This window comes from Physcomitrium patens, chromosome 20, assembly GCF_059467195.1.
Source record: "Physcomitrium patens ecotype Gransden chromosome 20, ASM5946719v1, whole genome shotgun sequence".
In the NCBI taxonomy this organism is placed as follows: domain Eukaryota; kingdom Viridiplantae; phylum Streptophyta; class Bryopsida; order Funariales; family Funariaceae; genus Physcomitrium; species Physcomitrium patens.
The window spans coordinates 8,647,644-8,668,659 of NC_143429.1; the positions used below are offsets into that span (position 1 = coordinate 8,647,644).

Here is a 21,016-nt window from a genome sequence, read left to right on the forward strand (position 1 = left end):
TATCCTGCCACTCAATCGTCCGTCCATTCCATCCTCTGGCTCGCCACCCCCCGCGATGCTCGTTTCTCTTGCGCACTATCATGCTCCTCTTCTCTAGCATACAAACTTGGGATCCGCCATGCATTCGGTGGTGATTTTGTGAGATCTGTTATTTTCTCGGCGGCTGCTCTCACTCTTTTCCTTTCACTGCCATTCAATTTCCATCACCATCTCTTTTTCACCTACCTTCTGAGTCTTGCGTATACTTCCTTCTCTACTCTTCTCCCTTCTCAACGCCAACCTTTCTTGGGACCCAGGGGGTTCGTAGTTGGATCCCCTCTGCCTGCATCTCCACCTTCTTCCAATTCGCCCTTGGTGGTAAAGCGTGGGCTGAATTTTCTGTAGTCGGCTGCGAGAGTAGCTCAATTGCGTGACTCTCTGTCCGCTGAGTGCTGCTTTTCTTTTAGTATCTGTGGAGTATTTTTTGTTTCCTCTAATACAGGACTGTTTCAGGAGAGACTCGCGCTTCGGAGTACAATCTTGTAGTAGAATTGGAACATTTTTTGGCCAATCAAACAGAGAAAAGCTGTCCTGCATCAATGAATTATTTCGGATAATGCTGAGCTGCGTACTTTTTGCCTCTCGTTTCTTTCGAGCTGGTAGCAGGAGAGATCTTAGGGCTCTATGATATTAGCGGGATTACGGAACAACTGCGGATGAGTTGGAAACCTTGGTGCTAGACCGTTGTCATTATGGCCCTCTGTCACACGCCACGCGTTCGCGAGGCGCACATTTTGCTAATGTAAGCTCTTCTTCAAGAATTTCAGACGTCTGCATTTCGTTGCTTTTGCTAGATGTTTGCTCGTCTTCAATACCCAATAGATTGAGTACTGTATTCAAGTTAGAGAAGTAAGTGGGGGTTCGGAGGAAAGATACAAGTCTTGAAGTGCTTCAGGGGGTGATTTTAAAGTGATGATTTTGCTCGATTTCTTCCTGTTCGTTCCGCACTTGTAGTTCTCAGCGGATTCAAATTGATAGATACAAGGTGATTTGTAAGTCGAACTGAGATTGATGAGAAACCACGGTAATGATATTCAGCTGGACAGCTTTTATTTCCTCTCAACTATAGGTAATAGCAGTCTGAGGAGAAAATGTAACTTGGTTTCAGCTGGCTGGGAGGGGGGAAAATTTGCAGGAACATGGAACGCTGTAGGGCTTTGTTAGGGTTTATGTGTTTGCAAGAACACTTAATTCTTATGACCAAGAGGTACTGAGGAATGATAAAAATAGCCATACTTACGGGTTTGGTTAGTCAGAAAGTTTCTTAGAGATAAGCCTGGCCATTGAAAGGAGTTTCTACCATGGGCCTGATGTAGTGACCTTCTGTTAAATCCCAAAATTCGACAATGGTGGCTATAACGGTTGATATTCAAGTTCTTTGATGATTCTCTGTGATTCCGAACCCTGATTCCTTTATCAGTGAAACACGAAGTTTGATGTCTATTATCAGGGGATTATAGCGATTCATGTTTGCTTTGGGATACGTGTGGCTTGCTGGTAAGCCTAGAAATGAATTAGTCATAAACATGGCAACCAGATGTCTCCTCAGAAACTTGGGCAGTGCAGGAGTTAGAGGGATCTTAGTGACACCTTAGTCCGAGGGATCTTGCTGTGGTCAATTGCTGCTGGATCGTGTCTCAACGATTCCTCCCATATTTTCCGGTCTCTTTGACGTGCTATTGAGATGATTTATTCATTTATATATTTATTATCTGTTTTATTTGTACGATAGCATGAACCAAGCTAAACCTCTCCTACTGACATCCATGTGAATTGAACTGCAGGCATGCTGCTAATATTTCTTCGTTCAGTGGACATACTGACAAGTGTTCAGCTGTTTCCTTTCATACCACCTCTTTGTGGTCAATCGATCTCAAACGACATCATTCTCGATGGCATCGTCGAATTTTTTCATTTCCTTTCCTACTACATTTCAACCATGCAACTAGGACTTTCCGAAACCCATGGATATTCGTACCAACAGCAAGTGTTGCACAAGGTAGGCGACCTATAGTTACATCAGAGGATAGGGACTCAGAGCCACTGCTCACTTTTAGCTATGAACCACCAGCATTGAGCAGCGAGGATCAGGAGGCTGATGGTGGAGGATTATACAATACTAACAGTACCGTCGATTCTCGTGAACAATTGCGTCGAGAGAGAATAGCAAGCGCCAACAAAGGAAGAGTGCCCTGGAATAAGGGAAGACGTCACTCACCGGGTATGCATTATGGTTTACTGGCCTTGTTTGTAGAATGTATTGTTTTGAGGTTTGGGGTTTATCAGGTAGTTTTGTTGGATAGAGTATGACATGAACATGAGTATTTTTTCTCAGACAAGGATCGTCTAGGTTGGTGATGAAAGCTTGCCTGATGCTCTGTGGTTTTATTGTGCTAGAGCCTGCGTTTGATTTTTTGTCGTTTGTATGCTGCGCAGAAACGATCAAGAAAATAAAAGAACGGACCAAAGTGGCTATGCTCAATCCAGAAGTGAGCATTGTACATAATATGTGATCAGTATCTTTTCACGACTGTGTAGGCAGCACGTTCTTCGTAATATTTAGAAAAGCTCCACCGATATATTAGTACATCAGAATGCCGTTGTGAACAACACTCTGTTTGTTTCTTTCTGTGAATCACTTGTACCCATGTTTCTGTTTGATTCAGGTACGGGACAAGCTTCGCCATTGCGGAAAGAATCAGAGGTAACTGCTTTCTTCTAAGAACGTTTTTTTCTCAATCTTGTGTTATTTTAAAAGAGGTCTTTGTACACCGATTTGGTACTTAAGATCCTGATGATAATCATAGCGCTTTATCAATGTGTCACGAGAAATATTCACATGCATGGAACAGCGCTTGATTCTTAATTCAATAAGCTTGGTCGTATGAACACCTGACCTCCCGCGTGATGTCTTCAGCACTAAAACGAAGGCAAAAATTCGCGAAAGCTTGATCGACTACTGGGATAAAAAGAGGGTCATCAAAGAAGCGCAAGCTCTGTGTCTTCTAGAATGGAAAGAAGTGACAGCTAATGCTGCAAGAGTTGGAGCCCCTGGAGAGGAAGAGTACGAGTGGGATTCTTACTCGAAAGTTAAAGAACAGTATAGGCTGGAAGAACTTCGAGCAGTTAGACAAGCTAGAGAGGCTCAAAGAGCGCGTAAGAAGCTGGAACGAAAAAAATTGCCTGTCTCTGATGCCCATCGAAAGGCCATTTCCGATGCCATTAGAGCCAAGTGGAATGACCCGGTATGGACAGTATACCTGACGCAGTTCTTTCAGTATTACTTTATTTTATCATGTGTTCCCTTCGTCTATTGAGTACAGGTAAAACTTAGATGACAAAGTCAGCAATCAATTATGTCATCACTTCTGTCCATTTATTTGAGTGTGGTTCATGACTTAAGTTGATTTACTGCCGAACATGTCTTGGCTTAGTTGTGATATATAGTTTCCAAGTTTGTCATTAATATGTTCCGAGAGGTGACTCTGGTCATGCTTGACATTACATGTTGGTTCAATTTCTGCAGGAATATCAAGCAAGGGTGTTTGCTGGCATGGCTAAAAAAGTTGGCATGAAAGGGCGACAGCGTCCACCTCCATCAAGTAAATTTATTTCGAATACTCCAAATATTGAAGTAACTTCCACCAAGATGGTAAATACAGACGCTTCCCCCGACGAAATTTTAGTAGAGAAGAAAAGATCGCCTCAGCCTACAGACGATGAAGCTTTTATCGCTCAAGTCCTAGCTGAAGAAGTTACACTACAATCAAAAAGTGAGCGATCCACTGCTGCTAGAAAGAAGGGGCCAACAAAAGTTACTCTAGTTAATAGGAGAGATCATAGTATGCTATCAAATGTTGATAGAATGACAGGTATTATGACAGATAAAAGAAGGCCAGAAGTGGCCTTGCCAGTGAAGAGAGCTGTTCCAGAATCTGATGTTAGAACTTCAACCACGGGACCAGGAAATGCCTTGCTTTCTAGCCGAATATCTGCACAATCGTACAAAGACCCTCTTGTGCTGGAGAAAGTACAGAGAATCCAACAGCTGCGTGAGGGTCGGCTTGAGGTTGAACTGAAGCGGAAGGAAGCTGCAGATCGAGCACGGTGAGACTTCTGTCACTGTATATGTGTTATTTTCTAATGCACAACCTTGTTATCATCAAATTTGCAACAATTGGTTTTTATTGGAGGATACATCTATTATTGAATATTTTTGCTGCGATGCCATGAACAAGTTTGAAAGCCGGGTTTTATCTTAAGTTACTGGAGATTCGGCAGTTTTATTTGTACTTTCATTTTAGCACCTCCATGTAGTACAATAGCTCTAATTATTTGTACTGTTGGGATATGGTTTTCAGCATGCTAATTGCAAACGCTGAGAAAGCAGCAATTGCTTTGGAAAAAGTGGGGAATGCTGACCCTGCTACTTTGGCTACTTTGAGAGAAACCCGACGTCTCCTCGCAGAAGCAACTAGGTCTGTCCAAGCTGCCGAATTAAGCCAGGGAGTGTTTTAGACAAACTGGCACCGCCGAGAAACCCAAAGCCGAATGAAAACAAGAAGCCCATGTTTGTTCATGTTCCCAGTCGGTTGTGGACTTAGGAAGACAGTGTAGAGAATTGTCCTCGCCCTGTTCCTATCCTTGGCAGATTTGATGGCAATTTGAGTTCATTTGACTGTAAGGAAGAAGTAGTAGAGAACACAGTGGGCCTGGCGAGTGGTCTTGAAGATCGGAAAGAAGAAACTGTGAATAGTGATAAACTCCATGACCCTGCGGCAGAATGGTCTACAGTTGCCGAGATTATAATTGATGGGATCAAGGAAAGCTTGCAACGCAAGCGTGTAGTTGTAATGTCTGAAGATGACAGCAGGCGATGGTTATCACTCTTCTTTGTGTAACCACCTTTCAATTGGAAGAACAACTAGTGCCCTTGAGGACGGCACAGTGCCAAGCCCAACCCCTTCTGTTTGAAACGGACCCAGCGTCTTTCTCTAACGCTCGGAAAATATTTTAGGACTTCTAAGTTAGTGGACATTCCTTACTGTGGAGCTGTAGCCGGCAAGGTGAGCTCACGAAGTCGCATTGAATGAAATCTACAGATGGCTTGATAGGTAGAACGCTTGTAGTTCAAGGTCAGCACTATCCAAGGCCATCACGGAGCAGATTGGATGTTATGACAAATGTGCATTTGTGGATCAAACAAACATGCAAGGAGATTAGTGGGGATCATACATTATATTTCCAAACGCAGATTACATAAGTTAAATCTTATTACATAATCTGCAAGCTACGTTGTGAAAATGAGCAATTTGCTTCCATTGAATTTGGTGGAACTTCTCTTCCTTCACTGGCAAGAATGCCCAGCACATTTCACACGAGGGTGATTGGTCAATAGAACTTGTAAACGTAACTTGCTACACAAAAAACACGTTGATTCACACTCAGCCTTGCATTAAAGACGGTATGACGAAAATAGGTCGTTATAACTCTCTTCTAGGAAAGCGTTCAACTTGGTCAACTGCTCTGATCCAAACTCGCCAAAGTTGCGTGTATACACATTAACATGCCGTGTTATCGTTGTAATTTCTTACTTGTAGCAAACTAACACCCATGGCATTCGATGAATAACTTTTTACCTTTTACTGTAATAAATCTCTTGCATTCACGTACTCCAGAATAAATAAGCAACAGAAATGACGCAAACCACTTCAACTGCCCGGCCGAGCTAGGCACTAGTTGTGATTCCCTTTAAATTCCACAGTTGCTACTCATTTTCTACAATGTGACTCCCTGCAAGCTCGTCATGAACTACTGTTGAAGCTTCTAGTGCGGGGCAGAATACCAGAAACACCCAAAAGTAACAAAACGCCCAACTTGATGCAATGTGGGAAGAAATATTCCATCCTAGTTTGGAATCTAACCATGGTGCAATTGGTGATGGTGTTAGATATACATCGTGAGTTCTAGATGCTATTATTTTTGATGATTTTACTCTTTTAGAACTGAGGCGGCGTGAAACTTCCTTACTGAATTAAATAATGCTTCGTTGCAAATGCCACGTACACATCAGCTCTTGGAGCGCAAAATTTGACTGATGAAAACAAGCAAAGAACGGTTCGAGCTTACAGATGCAAAAGGGGTTTTCTTTCACGTGTACTTGGCGTTGTGCACAACCACAGGCAACTGTCGTAAAAAAGTATCGATTGGCATACAGAAATAATTCACGCGAAGAAAAAGAAAACGCATGAGAATCTTATGATTCGAAAGGGACTGCAATTTCTAAATGAGGATTCAATAAGGAATAAGTAAAGCTGCGCATATCTAGCCGTCAAGGGCTGAATCTCGTGATGTCAGCAAGCATGATGGCGATGGGGCAGGAGCGGGCGGAGAGGCCAAGGCAGAAAATCGGGGCTAACAGACAGACGGGGTCGGGTGTGGCTGCAAAGATCCGACAGCAACGCCACCCCAGTTGGACTAGACACAAGCTTGAAATGGCCCTCGGGTGGTGGGTGGCATGCGGGGCTCGCCTCGTCTAGTCTGGTCTCGTCCCGTCTCGGACTGAAACTAGTCCAGACGACGATGGCCGGGCAGCGGGATTTGGGGGGAGTGTGCAGGAGGACAGAAAGTTCATTGGACTCCATCACCCTCGCTTTCCATTCACTCTGCCTCTCCCACTCCCACTCCCACATCCCCCCTTTGGGTCACATGATTCCTGTGCCCCTCCTCCCCTGCCCCTGCCCCCGCCCCCACCCCAACCCTCTTCCCCCCCTTGCTGTCGCATCCACTGATGTGCTACTGCTACTCCGCTCCGTCGATACATCACATGAGCCTGCATAACTCATTCTTTTCCCTCTCCCTCTCTCCCCTTTTCTCCTCCTGATTCTCGTCTTCATTTTTCGCGGAATAATCAATGTGAGTATCCTGTCGATTCTCGTGTTGGGCTTGGCTTGCTTGGATGACCTCAGATCGCATTCTGGGATTTTGCATGGGGCATGCTCTGGTAGCCCTGGCTTGTTCTTGGTGTCCGCCTGTCAAGGTCACGATTTGTCAAGCAGTTTTACTTTCGCTTCGTCGATTTATTGGTCCTGAATATACAGAGTAACGTCCTTGCGAGGTGTGCAGACCAAGTCATTGATTGCTGTCCGTTTCCAGGGGAGGGGAGTGTGTGCGGCGTCAGTTCGGTTTCTGTCACACGTGGATGGGTCCTCATGTCTAGTTTTTTCTTCTTTCTCACTTGGTTTTCTACTCTAAGAATTAGTACTTTATTCTCTAAGTGAACGTATTCAAGTTTTAGTGTGTGCCCTGCATTAAATGTCTTCTCGTCGTTTTAGTTCTCATTTTTGAGAGACACTCATCTTAATCATGTATGACCGAATGATAGATTCATCTGATTTAGTCCTGTATTTATGTGTGCTCCGTTGTTCCTCTCTGCGTTCAGAAATTGCAGAATCAATGTAAGCGCTATGCGCGTATTAGCGGAAAACAGTGGCTCCGTATTCTTAAATTCAAATCACACTGAAGAACGTGCAGGAGATAGTTTTGTTTCGATCCAGGGGATTGCGCCGGGATCGCGCAGCATGTGCGAGGGAGCAGTGAAAAGAGTTTCCAAATCTATGTCGCTGAACTCCAGGCCTCAACCTAAGCGACCAATGGATGCAGTCGGAAAACGATTCACATCCAAGCACAGATTTTCGCCAGCATTCCTAAGCTGGAGACCAGCCAAGCTCTGCCGTATTGTCCAGGCGCATCCATTGCTCATCTTGTTATCAATCCTGTGGCCACTGATGGTACCGTTGGAGTACAACCTGACTATGGTGGCGCCTGGGGGCGAGGCTTACGACGCTGGTTTCGTAGTTACTGATCGCTTGCACAAGTTTTTGAAGGAGAACACTAGTTGGCATCACTTGCTTGCTGCGGCTAATACGGTGAGTTCATGCCGCTCTAATCATTCCATTCGACCAGTATACTGCACAATGGGTCAGAATAAAAACGAGTTTCTGTGATAATTTTTTTGATTGGGATGAATTATTGGTCTTCTTCATTGCACGTAAACTCCGGAATTGCCTGCATGAGTGGATATTATCTCTTGCACTGGACGACTTTGAAGAGGGACTATGCGGTTTGTTTTTTTAAGCCATTACGTAGCAGGGTTTGGAACTACAACGATTTCGCTGCTATTTGGTGATCAGTTTGCACGTTTGAATACTAAGTCTGGGTTACAGTCAACTGCATTGCATTGTGTAGCAGTATCATGTGCTGTTGAAATATATAGATTCTAAAGCTCGAGCGATCATGGCCAGTTAATTTGACGGTCAAAAAACCTGCAGGTTCTGGTGGTGTTCCAGATTTTATATATTGCGTGGGTGTGGGCAGTGGAGGGCCGATTTCGCCCCACTCTTGCGTCGGCATTCATGTACAGCAGCCGCGGCTTTCTCGGCTACTCCACTCAACTTCCCCTTCCCAAGGTATGCCTCCAAACCGCAGTCTTACGCTTCAAATTTTCAAGTCGTTACAATCTAATTTAAAATAAATTACGTTTTGTCGTAGTTGTGTATCTTCGCTTGCATATTATGCAACTTTTTCTCGTAATGTTTCAGTCGATTTCCTAAACTCTTGTTTACATGTTTTGACGACGTATTTTGTGGTAGGACTTTCTCGACTCTGCGGTCGACTTTCCAGTTGGTGACTATTCGTTTTTCCTCTTCTTTTCGGGGCACGTTGGAGCCTCCGTTATTTGCTCCTTGGACTTGCGGGATGTGAACCGGATGCGAGGTGCTCTGTTGATGGACACACTGAATGTGCTTCAAATGGTGCGACTCCTTGCCTCTCGGGGTCATTACACTATAGACCTTGTGATTGGGGCTTTTGCAGGCTGGGCGTGTTACTATGTGGCTGGCTTGTACGAGGAAAGGATGAAAAGCGTCATTTTGATGTCTTCCAATGCCGTAGTCCCGGATGCTGACCACAGTGATTCCGACCATCCCAAATCTGACAAATGATTGTACGTGATAGCTTACGCGAACCCCATCGACAACACATCAAAGCAGAAAACCTTGCAATGGGGTTTGCTCTCTGTCAACACAGCAGAGCGTGTTCCTTCGCGTTTTGCCCCACCTCGTTCTCTTTTTTTCCAATTGTGCGGGCCTGATATTTGTGTAAACATACGCTCTTTTATGATTAAGTATGAAGACCTTTTTTCATGCGCCATACATCGATTAAGTCTGTTGAAGCCAATCTTCTAAAGACTAACACCTGCCCACGACCTCTTTATTTACCATGCTCTTCATGAATCGGATCACATCAGACTGTCTTATCCTCTTAATGGTTCATGGTCCTGTCTTTGTACAAGTTGGCCCAGTACTGCTGCAACTGTGACAAAGCAAACTGACACGAGAACGAGGCTGTGTCCAGTCAAAAAGTGTCTGTTCTACAATGACAAATCACTGGTAGTATGTTTTGTCGACATTCTTTGAGTGCAGTGTCCTCTGGGTTGGTATTCGAGTCCCTTGAGTGAGCATTGTTCGCATGAATTTTGGACAAAAAGAGGTGGCCATCACAACTGCTCAGATCCGGAAACATTGTCGTATTTTAAACCAATGCAGTGCCTTAGAAATCCTGGAACTGTGTCTAAAGACGGACAATACCTGTCGGGCATCAGTGACAGCAATTCATGCGGTGTTTACAGTGTTAATGACGCTGATTACTTCGCGATAGAACCTTCCCGTTGGAGTGCCATCCAACGAGGAACGAGTCAATAACCTCTGGAGCTAATGCTGGGCGAACATGCTGCCAACTGCGCCAGAATATTTTTGATCACTGAGGAGATGTAGGTTAAGAACTTATGTTGTTTGATTGATGGACCCTACACCGTGGAAGATATGCTCACTCCGTCAGATAACTGTGTCACACGTCCATCAGTTGGAACAGTTGTGCAGGTCAGGTCACAGAAAGGAGATGCGTATTAGCGATCGATGAGTTCCCGACTTGGTGACCTAGCACCAACGGCAGATGAAGTAGGTCGAAGCCACGCAATGGAAGGTAGCTTCTTCGCTTTGCTTATTTAATGGTTCGTGTAATTTCTCTTCCCTCTCTTTCGCTGGCATCAGAAACGGCAGAGGCTAGCGCCACTGCCCACAGTTAAATGGCCGACTTCCCAGGAGTCAGAACGTCTTAATGTAGAACTTCAATCTTTGATACTCCTTTTGTGTTGCACCTTCCATATTTCGCCGTTTGGTGGGCTACGGCTAAGATCGTCTCCAGAAGCCACTTCTTGCTGTGTGTGGATGTTTTGGACGACTCTTGTACGGAGGTGTTGCTCTAGGCATTTTTTTTTGTGGTGTGGGTATTGTTGATGGGGTGGGATTCTTTTCTATAGCTTCTGATTTGCTAGCCTAAGGATATCTGAGCGTTACAAGGGGTAGCAAAAATGTGATCTGGAGGTGCATGGTAGGTATGTGCTCTTCTATTGGCATTTTCTTGTGCGTTGAAGAGGCGCGTAAGCTTTAAGCAAGATTTGTCAAATTTCGTAGTGATTTCTCTGTCAATGCCTGAGATCATTACGGACCATCTGCTGCTGTTTCAAAATCTGCCGCTTAGTGTATTCCGCCGCTGCTAAATGTCTTAGAACTTGCGGCTCTGGAATTCTCTGTGTATGGAGAAATGGGAGTTTGTGGTCCTTCGAGTGAGAGAGACACACATCGAGTGCCTCGACTGGCTGCTTAGCGGTGTTGAGGTTGAGTTCTTTAGGTATTGTACTGTAGAGATATATAGCAGAAACGATATAAACAGATTACTCACGTGCAACTGGTCTTGTTCTATCTCGCATCCACAGGTGCGGTGAATCTTAGTAGCAGCTTCCGTTGTGGGCAGTAGCTACAACAGAGTCCCATTATTAAGTTATTTGTGGCAAGCGACATAGTGATCAACTTCGTGAGAGCGTAACTCCATTTGTGAAAAGGACTGAAGCAAATTCTTATCTTCCTGGTTGCAGGGGGGTGGATGTGATCACCTGCTTTTACCTCTTCAAGTCATGGATGTTGGCAGCGCGACAATCCTGATTGCTAAGAAGCATGCTGATGGTGCAGGAAGAATTACTGTGGATGCATCGGCTATCGCCAAATTGCTGAGCTCTTCTCAATAACATAGGGAACTTAAATTCGAGAACATTCATCGACAACGGCGTTGCTACCTTTTCGGTAGCGTCAGATCTTGATGGATTCTCCGAATGAACCAGTAGCCTCAGTGATGGATATTCCTCGCAAGAACAGATTCTTGGCCAGAACACGGGAGAAATGGGAGCTCAATCAGTACTGGTATGCTCCCAGTACCATAGCCATGCTAACCAAGGAAATCGAGGAACATGCCACCAAAGTTGCTTTCTTATCAACCCCTAGCGTGTGGTTCTCCCTCGACAACCAAGAAATAAAACAACGCAGCTTCTTTTTCGATGTAAATATGTTTCCTACCACTTTGTGTGCAATTAGAATAGGTCATTTTGGAATAGAATAAATAAAGGATGCATCAGTGTTTCTTTGTTTCATAGATTGGCTAATTTGGACTGCGTAACTAGTTTACAGCATTTAACGGGGCGAATCATATGTGATAAGCAGGTGGATATACAATGGGAGAAACACTCCAACTTTGTGAACTGGAACTACAATCAGCCCACGCAGATAGAGGTTAAAATGCACCACGAGTTCGACTGTGTGGTGATTGATCCCCCCTTCGTCACATCGGAGGTGTGGGCGAAGTATGCTGAGGCAACCCTTCTGTTGCTCAAAGACGGAGGAAAGATCATTCTGAGCACGATCCCAGAGAATGCGCAGATTTTGAAGCAGATGCTGAATGTGGAGCCTCAGACATTTCAGCCTTCAGTTCCACATTTGGTGTATCAGTATAAATTCTTTACCAACTATAACTCCACCAATTTCTCTTCTGTCAATCCTGAGGTGGAGAGCTGCTAATAAGGAATACCGCATCTCAAACTGCGATGCTTGCCGACTCTATGTACTACTTTACATAACCACTACGTAGGGACCACTTCATTAATGTTAGACCAAGTCGTACCGCGGACAAAGCGTGTTTAATTTATTGCATCAGAGATTAAATGTTCTTTCACCTTGACGTGTATTTTCAAACCTGACTTTGTCACTGTAGTCAAAGATCCCGCCAAATCACACCTCTTACTGATGGTTCAGGCATATTCGGTGCCGGTTGAATCCTCTAGTGTCAGAATGGGCTGCAGAGTTTAGGCTGTGTGTGTCACATTCCCACCAACATAGGTCAACATGATGCAGGACAAGTTCTATAAGCGCCTTTGCAAACCTTGCTTAATGGCTAACTCACTACGAATATGAATGGAAGAGTGCTGGGAAAACTTTCCTGTTAATAATTGCACTCTTAAAATTGTTTTAATCTCAAATTGATCTTAGCTAACTTTCTTAAATTGACCAAAGATATCTTCCAACCTTGCCCTGCGATAATCCCATGCAAAATCATGCATAATTATCCGCATAAAATTTACATTAAAACCACTCTTCAACACAATCCTTATCACATTCCGTTTAGCACGTATCGTGCGCCTGTGCACCCTGGCCGCTATCTCATCGTCAACTTCACAAAACATATCGTAGCGTATCATTGCTTTTGGTACAGATGTTCCATTTCGAGTAAACAGAGTTAGTTTTAAATAAATATTCGTCTTGATACAGTTTGCAGTACACAAGCAGTCAAAGTATTTATCAGACAGTCTAGTACTTTCCAAGGCTATCTACCACTCAGCGCATCGCATATTCTCAAATTAAACTGAAACGTAGTCTGATTACCAGAGCTACACGACTCAAATTTACAGTTATTAAGGCAGCGGCAGCCTGAAACTGCACAGAATCCTCTCTTCAACAGAATCTTTCGACGAAAAATTTAAGCTGTACATGGCTGGATCAAATGTTATTACATAATCAGGCTGCAGCTTTGGTTTTCCTCAAGATACGCAGCTTCATCTGGGGGTTTATTGTGGCGTCAATATCAGCGAGACATGTTGTGCTACCCTTGGACTCCCTAGCAGATTGCAAAGGTTTTTCATTACATTCGTACTGCCTTCCATTTTCACCAGAACTAGTACAATTTCCATCCTGTTCGTCATCAGACTCGTCGATGTATGAATCACTGCTGGAGTGCGGGGAATCGACTCCGACAGGAGAGGGTCCCTGCAGAAAGTCACATATTTGATTATCTTGTTTAAAAATGTCACTGCCAAGAGTCTTTCCATGAGAAAAAAACTTTTCCAGATGATAAAATTCCAGAGACGTTTGCATGAGAGTCATTCGCTCATTAACATTTATGACTTAAGACATGCTTTGGCTGAAGCCATTTTTCGCTAGCATAATGAATCGACCCACATTCCCCCAATGTATTCAAAACTTTAATTTCAACTTAGCTCTCCTCACATGTCTTTGAGGGTATTCAAGAGTAGATCTTAAACGGTGAGAATTAGAAGTATTACCCGCAAGGAGGTCTGAGAGGTAGAAACTGCTGGCAAATGTTTCTGAAAATTTGGAGGAGACTGCTTCTGGGGCTGTCCTGTGGATTGTGACGGCACGCATTCGTTTGAAATACCAGGCAGAGGATTGTCTCCTGTTGATGCTTGTGAGGCTGCTCCCTCAACTGCTGTGAATTCCGGCCGTACCCAGCCGACTACTACGAGCTGGGGCGCGTGTGAAGGACTAGGTGGCGATGGACTTGGTCTTCTTGTGTGTAAACGATATTTCTAAATCCAGAGATCACTTGGGAGTTAGTTGGGACTGCAACGCAGACAGGGAAGAAACACTAAGCCAGTTAGAGCAAGAATACTAGACTGTCAAATCAATATCAGCACCTGCAGATGACTCTTCACTTCGTCGTTCGTGAGGCCATCCACTTTCATCAACTCGCGGATCTGTTTGGGTGTTGCAACTGTTACAACACGAAAATGCGTCAGGATCCATTGTTCTTCAACTTACAACTTCAGTACTGAAAACAGATATGTCAAATTCCTATCAACTTGTACAGTGATTTTTGTCCAACAAAAGTATGTAGAAACCTTGTGAACCTCCAAGCTGCTGTAGAGCACTAACAAAGCGACGGTGCAGCTCAGGTGACCAACATCTATATCACAATAACCACATTTAGTCAGCTGACAGAGAACTTAGACACACCATTGCCAAAATATGATAGAGAAAACATGCTGTAGACTTCAGCTTCATCTAACACTTAAAAATCCAGTAACCATCCTCGTTTCGTCGTTTGAAAGAGATATCCGACGAGGAAAGAATATCACCTTCGAGCCTTTCGCTGTGGCTGGTTAGCTCCAGTTCTAGTTTGTACGGAGTGGTCAATTGAATTTCGGGCATCTGAGCTATGATCTCGAACATGAACATTTCCATTCACCCTTCCGATGTCAAAACTCTCAATTGTGTGGCCCATTCGACTTGGAGTACGAACTGCTGATGAGGTACTGAAGCCAGCTGCATCTGATGCAGGTCCTGTAGACTGCGATGAAAAGGGGGGGCTGGGTAACTGTTTCTCTCGATTGAAAGGAACAAAAGCCCCTCCTTGCCGATCCTTTGAATTCAAAAGAAGTCGAGAGCTTGTCAGAGGTCTGTCTTGTTCACTACATTTGAATTCCACCTGTCGTCTGGAGCCTCTTGAAGGTGACGCCTTCTGAATCAGCAAACAGACAAACATTCAGTTCCTCATTCCGCTCCACACATGATGACAAAAATATCTTCTCTGAAAGGATGCCTATCACAACCGCAGTCAGGAGCAACAATACGGAATAGGTGTAGATGTTGACTTCAACTCACATAAAGACAAAAAAAATTTACAATACTCCTAGTAACCGCACACGTTTTCAACCCACTCCACGCCTTCATGGCACAAGTAGAAAAACTTGCAATGCCGAACACCAAAAAACAGGTCTGAGAAAGAAAAAAGAATACCTCGTAATCAATGCTTTCTGATTGTTTAGTCCATAGCTGAGTTTCTTTCATCCATGCTGGCCTCCCAATGACAACCTTGTCTTCGTGTTGTTGGGAATTATTACCTGCGTCATTTTGAAAGATCTTTTCCTTTAACTGTTTTTCCCACCGTCGCTTCAATGGCATGAAATTCTCCAGGACCAACGTTCTTTTCGGCCTCTCGTAATCAGAATCTTGTGCATCCAGCACGCTGGTCTGGAGGCTGGCTGTGGGTGAGCACTGATCGACCATCACTTTGTTTATTGCGGTCTCAATGGCTGCAAAAGAGAGGCCACTCACGTTGATTATGAGCGTAATACACTAAGCAATCACACATCCACATGCACAAAACTGCAGTTCAAATTTTGCACAACTAAAAGACGGAAAGACAGTAAAATCTTTATGACAAAGTACCCTAGTCGTCAATCTAGCATTGGCGTCAATGACTCAGTTTCCAAGATCCACCTTATTATACAGAAGACACTACCCCGCATCAATGGCACCAATCTGCTTTGCAACTATGAAAAATCCAAATATGAAACAATGTTCCAAAATAATTATTCATCCCCAGGAATATGCGGCATCCCGAGCAGAAGTTTGGTTCCGAATATTGAATACATTTTTGCAAAATATATCCAAAAAAAAAAAAAAAAAAAAAAAAAAAAAAAAAAAAAACTGAAGTCGTACTTTAAGTTTCTATAACAGCGCCTGGCCTACCAAAACAAGCTTACATTCTTGAATGTGAAATCATATGTTGGGTTCCATTCAACTTGTTCTAAACTGAGAGTGAAAAAGGTTCACAGATCATGACCAACCTTCGTCAAGGAGCTGCATGCAAAGTGGCAACTCTCTCTTGAACGCTTCGATTTTGCCCCTCTCCTCTTGGAGGGCACGCAAATGCGCAGCAATTTTTTGTATTTCATCCGCCTCGAGCCCATCAGCAGAAACGGTACAGTTCAACGCAGTCTCAATGGTCGAAGTGATTGTTGACACCTGGGGCCCTAAGGCGAGATTTGCTGGTGAACCCATGCCTGCAAGAATATCCGGATCCTCTTTTCCGCACCTGGCACTTCGAAACTCTCAATCTCTGTTTGCAGACGAAAACCCCTTAGCGACTCAATGTGGAACTATTTCATCATCGAAATAATCTGAAAACTACTTTACTAAGAAATAGCGAGGGTTTAGCTTGAAAACTTGCCGAGGGCGCATTACACGAAACAAATACTGACTTCTACCATGCTATAGGCGCGAAGTTCTTGCTCAAGCTTTAAGTGGCCATGGCAAGACGAAGACTTCCTCAAAGCCACACGAAGAGTCCCAACCATATAAAAAGGACAGTGAACTTATTCGGAAACACGAAGCGATTGTGAATAATCCTGTTTCCTTCTTCAGCATGAACTCATTCGCTACTATCCGTAATTCATACTCGCACCCAAATTTAATTATTGAATTGAAAACGTTCCTGTGTATGAAATACACAATTTCGATATACGAGGAGATAACTGAAACCTACTTCAAAATGCTCATAACCCTGTCATGCTCTTTAAGGATCAAAATTCAATTCACCCAGTCATAGCAAAATCTCATATCAGCTTCGATGAAATATTTTGCAGCTCATCTTATGTTTGAAATGGTATTGTACTTCGTACCTACAATCAACTAAAATAATTAAAAGAGTCTGCAAATATACTTCGTGCCGGTGAACATGCAAGTATAGAAGCGAGTTGCACCTGAAGATAAATGCAGCGGAAGGTGACGTCTCCTGCAAGTAATAAGTCTTTACAGCCACCATTTCGAAACTACAGCAACACGAGGTCATGATTTGATCTTTTCGGTCAGTCTTCAATTTGAATAAACAAGCGTCATCAACTTCGGATACCTCACGTCTGGACCATCATCAGAAAACTGCTGCACTTGTGGTAAACTGGACTAAACCATAGTCTCCCCTAAGCCAGCGGAATGGTGGAACAGCGAATATTCATTCTCAATACACCGATACGCGACAAAATGAAGCAACATGAAGTAGCGGGGACAGAAACGAGACGACGGGCATTGAGTGATGAGGACGCAAATGACGAATGGGAAAAGAAAATGGGCGGGAGGGAGTGGGTACAGGGCCCAAGCAGAGGTGGGCTGTCCTGGTGCAGGGACGCAGACTCAGCGCAGGACCCAAGGATGGGAATGCGAGAAGAAGCGAGAAAAGGTAGAGACTTCACAATGGGAATGGAAGACGACGAGTGCAAGTGAGGGAGGAGACCGTATGAGCAACGATGATGAGAAGCAGGAGGAAGATCGGAGCTTAGCCAAGAAAGGGCAGAGAAACGAGGTGGAGAGATACACCGAACGAAATTGTCCGATGATGAAGATCCGGGAGGCTCGAGAGAAGAGAGAGAAGGCCACAGAAGAACGGGGAGGGAGGGAAGTGCGAGAGAGAGAGAGAGGGGGAGGGGGGATGGTGTCGTGGGAGAGTGAGTAAGAGAGTGAGAGAGTGAGTGAGAGTGCTAGTGAAGTGCAGGCAGGCAGTCAGGCAGGCAGCCGGCAAGGGAAGCATGATCCTGGGGGAAGATTCTTGATCCCCCACTCCTCAGATCCTCCCCCCCCCCGTCTCTCCCCTTCCCTTTCCTTCTTTCCCCCGCTTCCTTCCTTCCTTCCTTCCCTATGTCTCTCTTTCTTCTCTCTCCTTCTCTCTATCTTTTCTTTTCCTTCTTCTAAGGCAGCTGAGCTGCAGTTGATCGGATCCTTGGGATTCGTTCTGTGCATATTCCCGGAGGGAGGCACGCGTCTTCGATCTCTGACTGACTCCCTCCGTCCCTGCCCTTGTTCCTTACTCCCCTTCCTTCCTTCCGATTTAATGTTTGGTGGGATTATCTAAGAGCCATCTCCGTGGTGCTTCCATCATTAAGCCAAGTACCCCCCTCCCTCCCTCCCTTCCCTCGTGAACGCCTTCTGCGTGACTCCCCCCCCCCCCCACTCTCCCCCATCCTCTCTCTCTTTTACTCTCCTTGTCAACTTACCAGCCTCTCTCTCTCATTATGTTGTCATCTTCCTTTGCAATATTCTGGATACTGTATCAGCCCTCTCTTCATGGTCTCTTTTGGATTTCAAAAATCATCTCCCCCAGCAGCAGCAGCAATTCATTCCTCAATCTCCACATGACTGCTGCAACTGTGCCTTGGCAGTCTCTTGCAAAGGCACACTTTGTCATTGGAACTATGTGATGTCACTAAGGGTGGCTAATGAAGCAGCAATTTTAATACTGTGGCAGAAGATTCATGACTAACCAGATGGAGACCCACAGCCATTCCTAACTTAAGAATTGGGCAAGTTAGTAAAAACAAATAAGGGTGGGTAACTTGGATTAGCAGTTGAGAGATGGTGTGATGTGACAGCAACCAAGATTCTTTTCCATCACTCCAGCTCCCTCACCTACTAAACAACTGCACTCATTCACTCTAGATCTCAGCTATGAATTACTAAAGAATTACTATATTAGGTACACACTGGACTAGGGGTCAAGTATTAACCATTTGGCAACCAAAATTACATATCCAAACCGACAATACCTAATATCCACACATTTGGAGACTTAGTGCTAGTCATATTCTCTTCTCCACACTGGAATATTCTCCAATTGCTTAGCAGATGTACCTCCTACCTTCTCTATTCACCATCCTAGGTAAGGTGTATTTACTGCCCATGGTGGTGACCCAGTTCACCTTAACCCTACACAACCCCCTTTGTTGCCTCGTCTACCTATTGTGGAGATGCCCTAATTCCTTTAACCTCCATAGGACCAAGCACCCAGACAGTTGATCACAGTCGAAATTCAAATCTTGGGCTTCTTCTTGTGGATGGAATACTTTTATCACTAATACCACAACAATGTTTCACCTTTATCTTCTGTATGTGTTTGATGGGATGGAATTTAACATCAATTGATTGATAGAAATCATTATTTTAATCCTTGTTTCACAATTTGTAAACCATATTGGAGTTGAAATTCAACAACACAAGGAAGGACAAACAATCTGCAAATTCCCTAAGACATGTACAAAAGAGTGTGGATTCTGGCTGGATTCAACTATGGCACATTATTTCAACTTAGGGGGGACTGTAGAGGAAGAAGAAAGAGGGTGAGACTGCGGCTGTAGTACTTATGCCCCCCACTCATTCCCAGCCTCTCCTACCCCATCCATGGATGACTTTAATACTATGGTACATACTGTCCATCTACTGCATTATTCCATACGTCGAAGACTTGACCTCCAAACCCTTTCACTCACTTCCCAACTCTTATACAAAAAATAACATAAAATAAAATAAAATAAAATAAACACAAAACACAAAACAAAAAAAAAAAACAATCTTAAAACATGTCGCCTTAAAATAAGGTACACTACCCTAGAGCAGTCTCCAGTCAATCCCTCACTTGTCATTAATTTTCAAACTATGAATATTTTATGCAAAGGTTTTTAAAACATTACTTGTGAAAAAGAAAAAAAGAAAAGAAAAAATATTGTTTAGGTTCATAAACTCCATTTTTCATAATTACACATGCTTTCAGAGATTTTTATTGTAATTAATATTTTATTAATTTTTATCTGACTCGTACTTTCATATCTCCAAACAAATAACAAAAGTAAAGACCATATTTAATATCAAAAATATGATTACATCTATAAATAAAGTATTAAATTCATATCATTACATTATTTTTACCTATTTCGAATTTGTTAACATATTTATATAAATAAGCTAAAAATATTTCTTAAAATTTGAGAAGAATAATTGATTTTAATGATTGTAATTCTAATATGGTACATTTACTAATTATGTCATATAAGTTATAATTTATCTATAAAAAAGTTAGTATAAAATCATATTATTAAATTCTAGTAGACACATTTATGTATCAATTAAAAAAATCAATATATATATATATATATATATACATATCACATAAACCTCCAAAAGAAGAATTTAGTAACAAAATCTGTATATGGTTTCTATTTTAGGTAATATATTTTGCACTGTATACTCATTAATGCAAAACAATATTAGAATATACGTTTTATTTTATTTTTTAACCATACATCAATATATTTTGTATAGACAAAATTCTTCCTAAAAGCCTCAAAAAAAAATAATGTAATGTTACAAAACCTAAATGATAGAACAATTAGATTACATTGATCAATCAAACTATTTAAACACCACTTTGCGATTCCTTAATTGGTTTCAATACATACCTCAAAAAACAATTAAGTACAAATTAAATAAACTAAAATAAAATAAAATAAAAATAACTTTTTTATGCAATTTATAATATATAAATATTTTGTCCAAGAAGCAACTTAATTCAACTTAGGCAAGAAATAATACTTTAACATAACTTATCTTTATATTTATTTCATAACTCAAAAATCTAATCAAAATATAAATCTATTGTACTAGATGCATCCATTTGATAAAAATATCAATGATAACTGATATATAGCAATTATAAATCAACATTAATATAATATTATATTAATTAGTTGATTCAATTTTTTATTTCTTGTATCTATTATTACAATAATAGTTTTTCATTCAAAGCATTACAAAAAGAATGTATTACCAAACAATTATCTTTCTTCTTCTTCTTTTTTTCAGCGTACAATTCTTTTTTTATTCTATTGTAGTTTGAACAATCCATCTCCTAATTGTTTTTAGTTTATTGTAATTCATTTAATTGTCTATTATTTTAAATTATAATTAAATGCAAGTGATGCTCTTTTGTGCCTAATTATAGTTGCAGCCTAATTGGAAATGTTAAAGAATAGGAAAATCTTTAAATTTAAAAACTTGTATTTAATTGCAAAAGCTTTTGCCCATACCTAACAATTGCTTGTGTCTAATCAATCACATTTTTTGTATTCCTAATTTTCTATATTTTTAAAAGATAATTAATATATCAAAAAAATTGTGATAAAATCATAAAT

General features: G+C 42.4%; 4 protein-coding genes across 17 annotated transcripts; 3 read left to right on the plus strand and 1 right to left on the minus strand.

The window, feature by feature from the left end:
• The first annotated feature begins 11 nt into the window (after nt 1–11).
• Nucleotides 12–5,321, plus strand: LOC112273249 (uncharacterized). 2 transcript variants are annotated; one of them, XM_090245237.1, is made up of 8 exons: nt 587–781; nt 1,175–1,246; nt 1,824–2,260; nt 2,476–2,528; nt 2,706–2,743; nt 2,957–3,284; nt 3,566–4,146; nt 4,401–5,321. In XM_090245237.1, the coding sequence occupies exons 1-8, from the start codon at nt 732–734 to the stop codon at nt 4,555–4,557; spliced, it is 1,716 nt and encodes a 571-aa protein (XP_090101363.1). In that variant the 5' UTR covers nt 587–731; the 3' UTR covers nt 4,558–5,321. The 2 variants fall into 2 exon arrangements, with proteins under 2 accessions (XP_024357521.1, XP_090101363.1); XM_024501753.3 differs by lacking the exon at nt 1,175–1,246 and having other exon boundaries at nt 12–781.
• A 1,596-nt stretch (nt 5,322–6,917) lies between these two features.
• On the plus strand, nt 6,918–9,249 carry LOC112273246 (phosphatidylcholine:diacylglycerol cholinephosphotransferase 1-like). 3 transcript variants are annotated; one of them, XM_024501748.3, is made up of 4 exons: nt 6,918–7,156; nt 7,481–7,967; nt 8,370–8,507; nt 8,691–9,249. In XM_024501748.3, exons 2-4 carry the CDS (start codon nt 7,506–7,508, stop codon nt 9,039–9,041), a joined length of 951 nt encoding a protein of 316 aa, XP_024357516.1. In that variant the 5' UTR covers nt 6,918–7,156; nt 7,481–7,505; the 3' UTR covers nt 9,042–9,249. The 3 variants fall into 3 exon arrangements, with proteins under 3 accessions (XP_024357516.1, XP_024357514.1, XP_090101367.1); XM_024501746.3 differs by having other exon boundaries at nt 6,918–6,954; XM_090245241.1 differs by having other exon boundaries at nt 6,918–6,954; nt 7,573–7,967.
• A 154-nt stretch (nt 9,250–9,403) lies between these two features.
• On the plus strand, nt 9,404–12,179 carry LOC112273196 (uncharacterized). Of its 10 annotated transcripts, none has more exons than XM_073529488.2 (3): nt 9,404–10,080; nt 11,033–11,490; nt 11,652–12,179. In XM_073529488.2, the coding sequence occupies exons 2-3, from the start codon at nt 11,254–11,256 to the stop codon at nt 12,003–12,005; spliced, it is 591 nt and encodes a 196-aa protein (XP_073385589.1). In that variant the 5' UTR covers nt 9,404–10,080; nt 11,033–11,253; the 3' UTR covers nt 12,006–12,179. The 10 variants fall into 10 exon arrangements, with proteins under 10 accessions (XP_073385589.1, XP_090101370.1, XP_090101372.1 ...); XM_090245244.1 differs by having other exon boundaries at nt 9,911–10,108; XM_090245246.1 differs by having other exon boundaries at nt 9,941–10,080; nt 11,033–11,354.
• A 525-nt stretch (nt 12,180–12,704) lies between these two features.
• On the minus strand, nt 12,705–17,506 carry LOC112273244 (myb family transcription factor EFM). Of its 2 annotated transcripts, none has more exons than XM_024501740.3 (8): nt 16,766–17,506; nt 15,851–16,122; nt 15,018–15,313; nt 14,357–14,739; nt 14,120–14,184; nt 13,916–13,992; nt 13,544–13,807; nt 12,705–13,247 (listed from the first exon to the last, which is right to left on the minus strand). In XM_024501740.3, the coding sequence occupies exons 2-8, from the start codon at nt 16,062–16,064 to the stop codon at nt 12,999–13,001; spliced, it is 1,548 nt and encodes a 515-aa protein (XP_024357508.1). In that variant the 5' UTR covers nt 16,065–16,122; nt 16,766–17,506; the 3' UTR covers nt 12,705–12,998. The 2 variants fall into 2 exon arrangements, with proteins under 2 accessions (XP_024357508.1, XP_024357510.1); XM_024501742.3 differs by having other exon boundaries at nt 14,357–14,736; nt 16,766–17,501.
• Nucleotides 17,507–21,016: the final 3,510 nt, after the last annotated feature.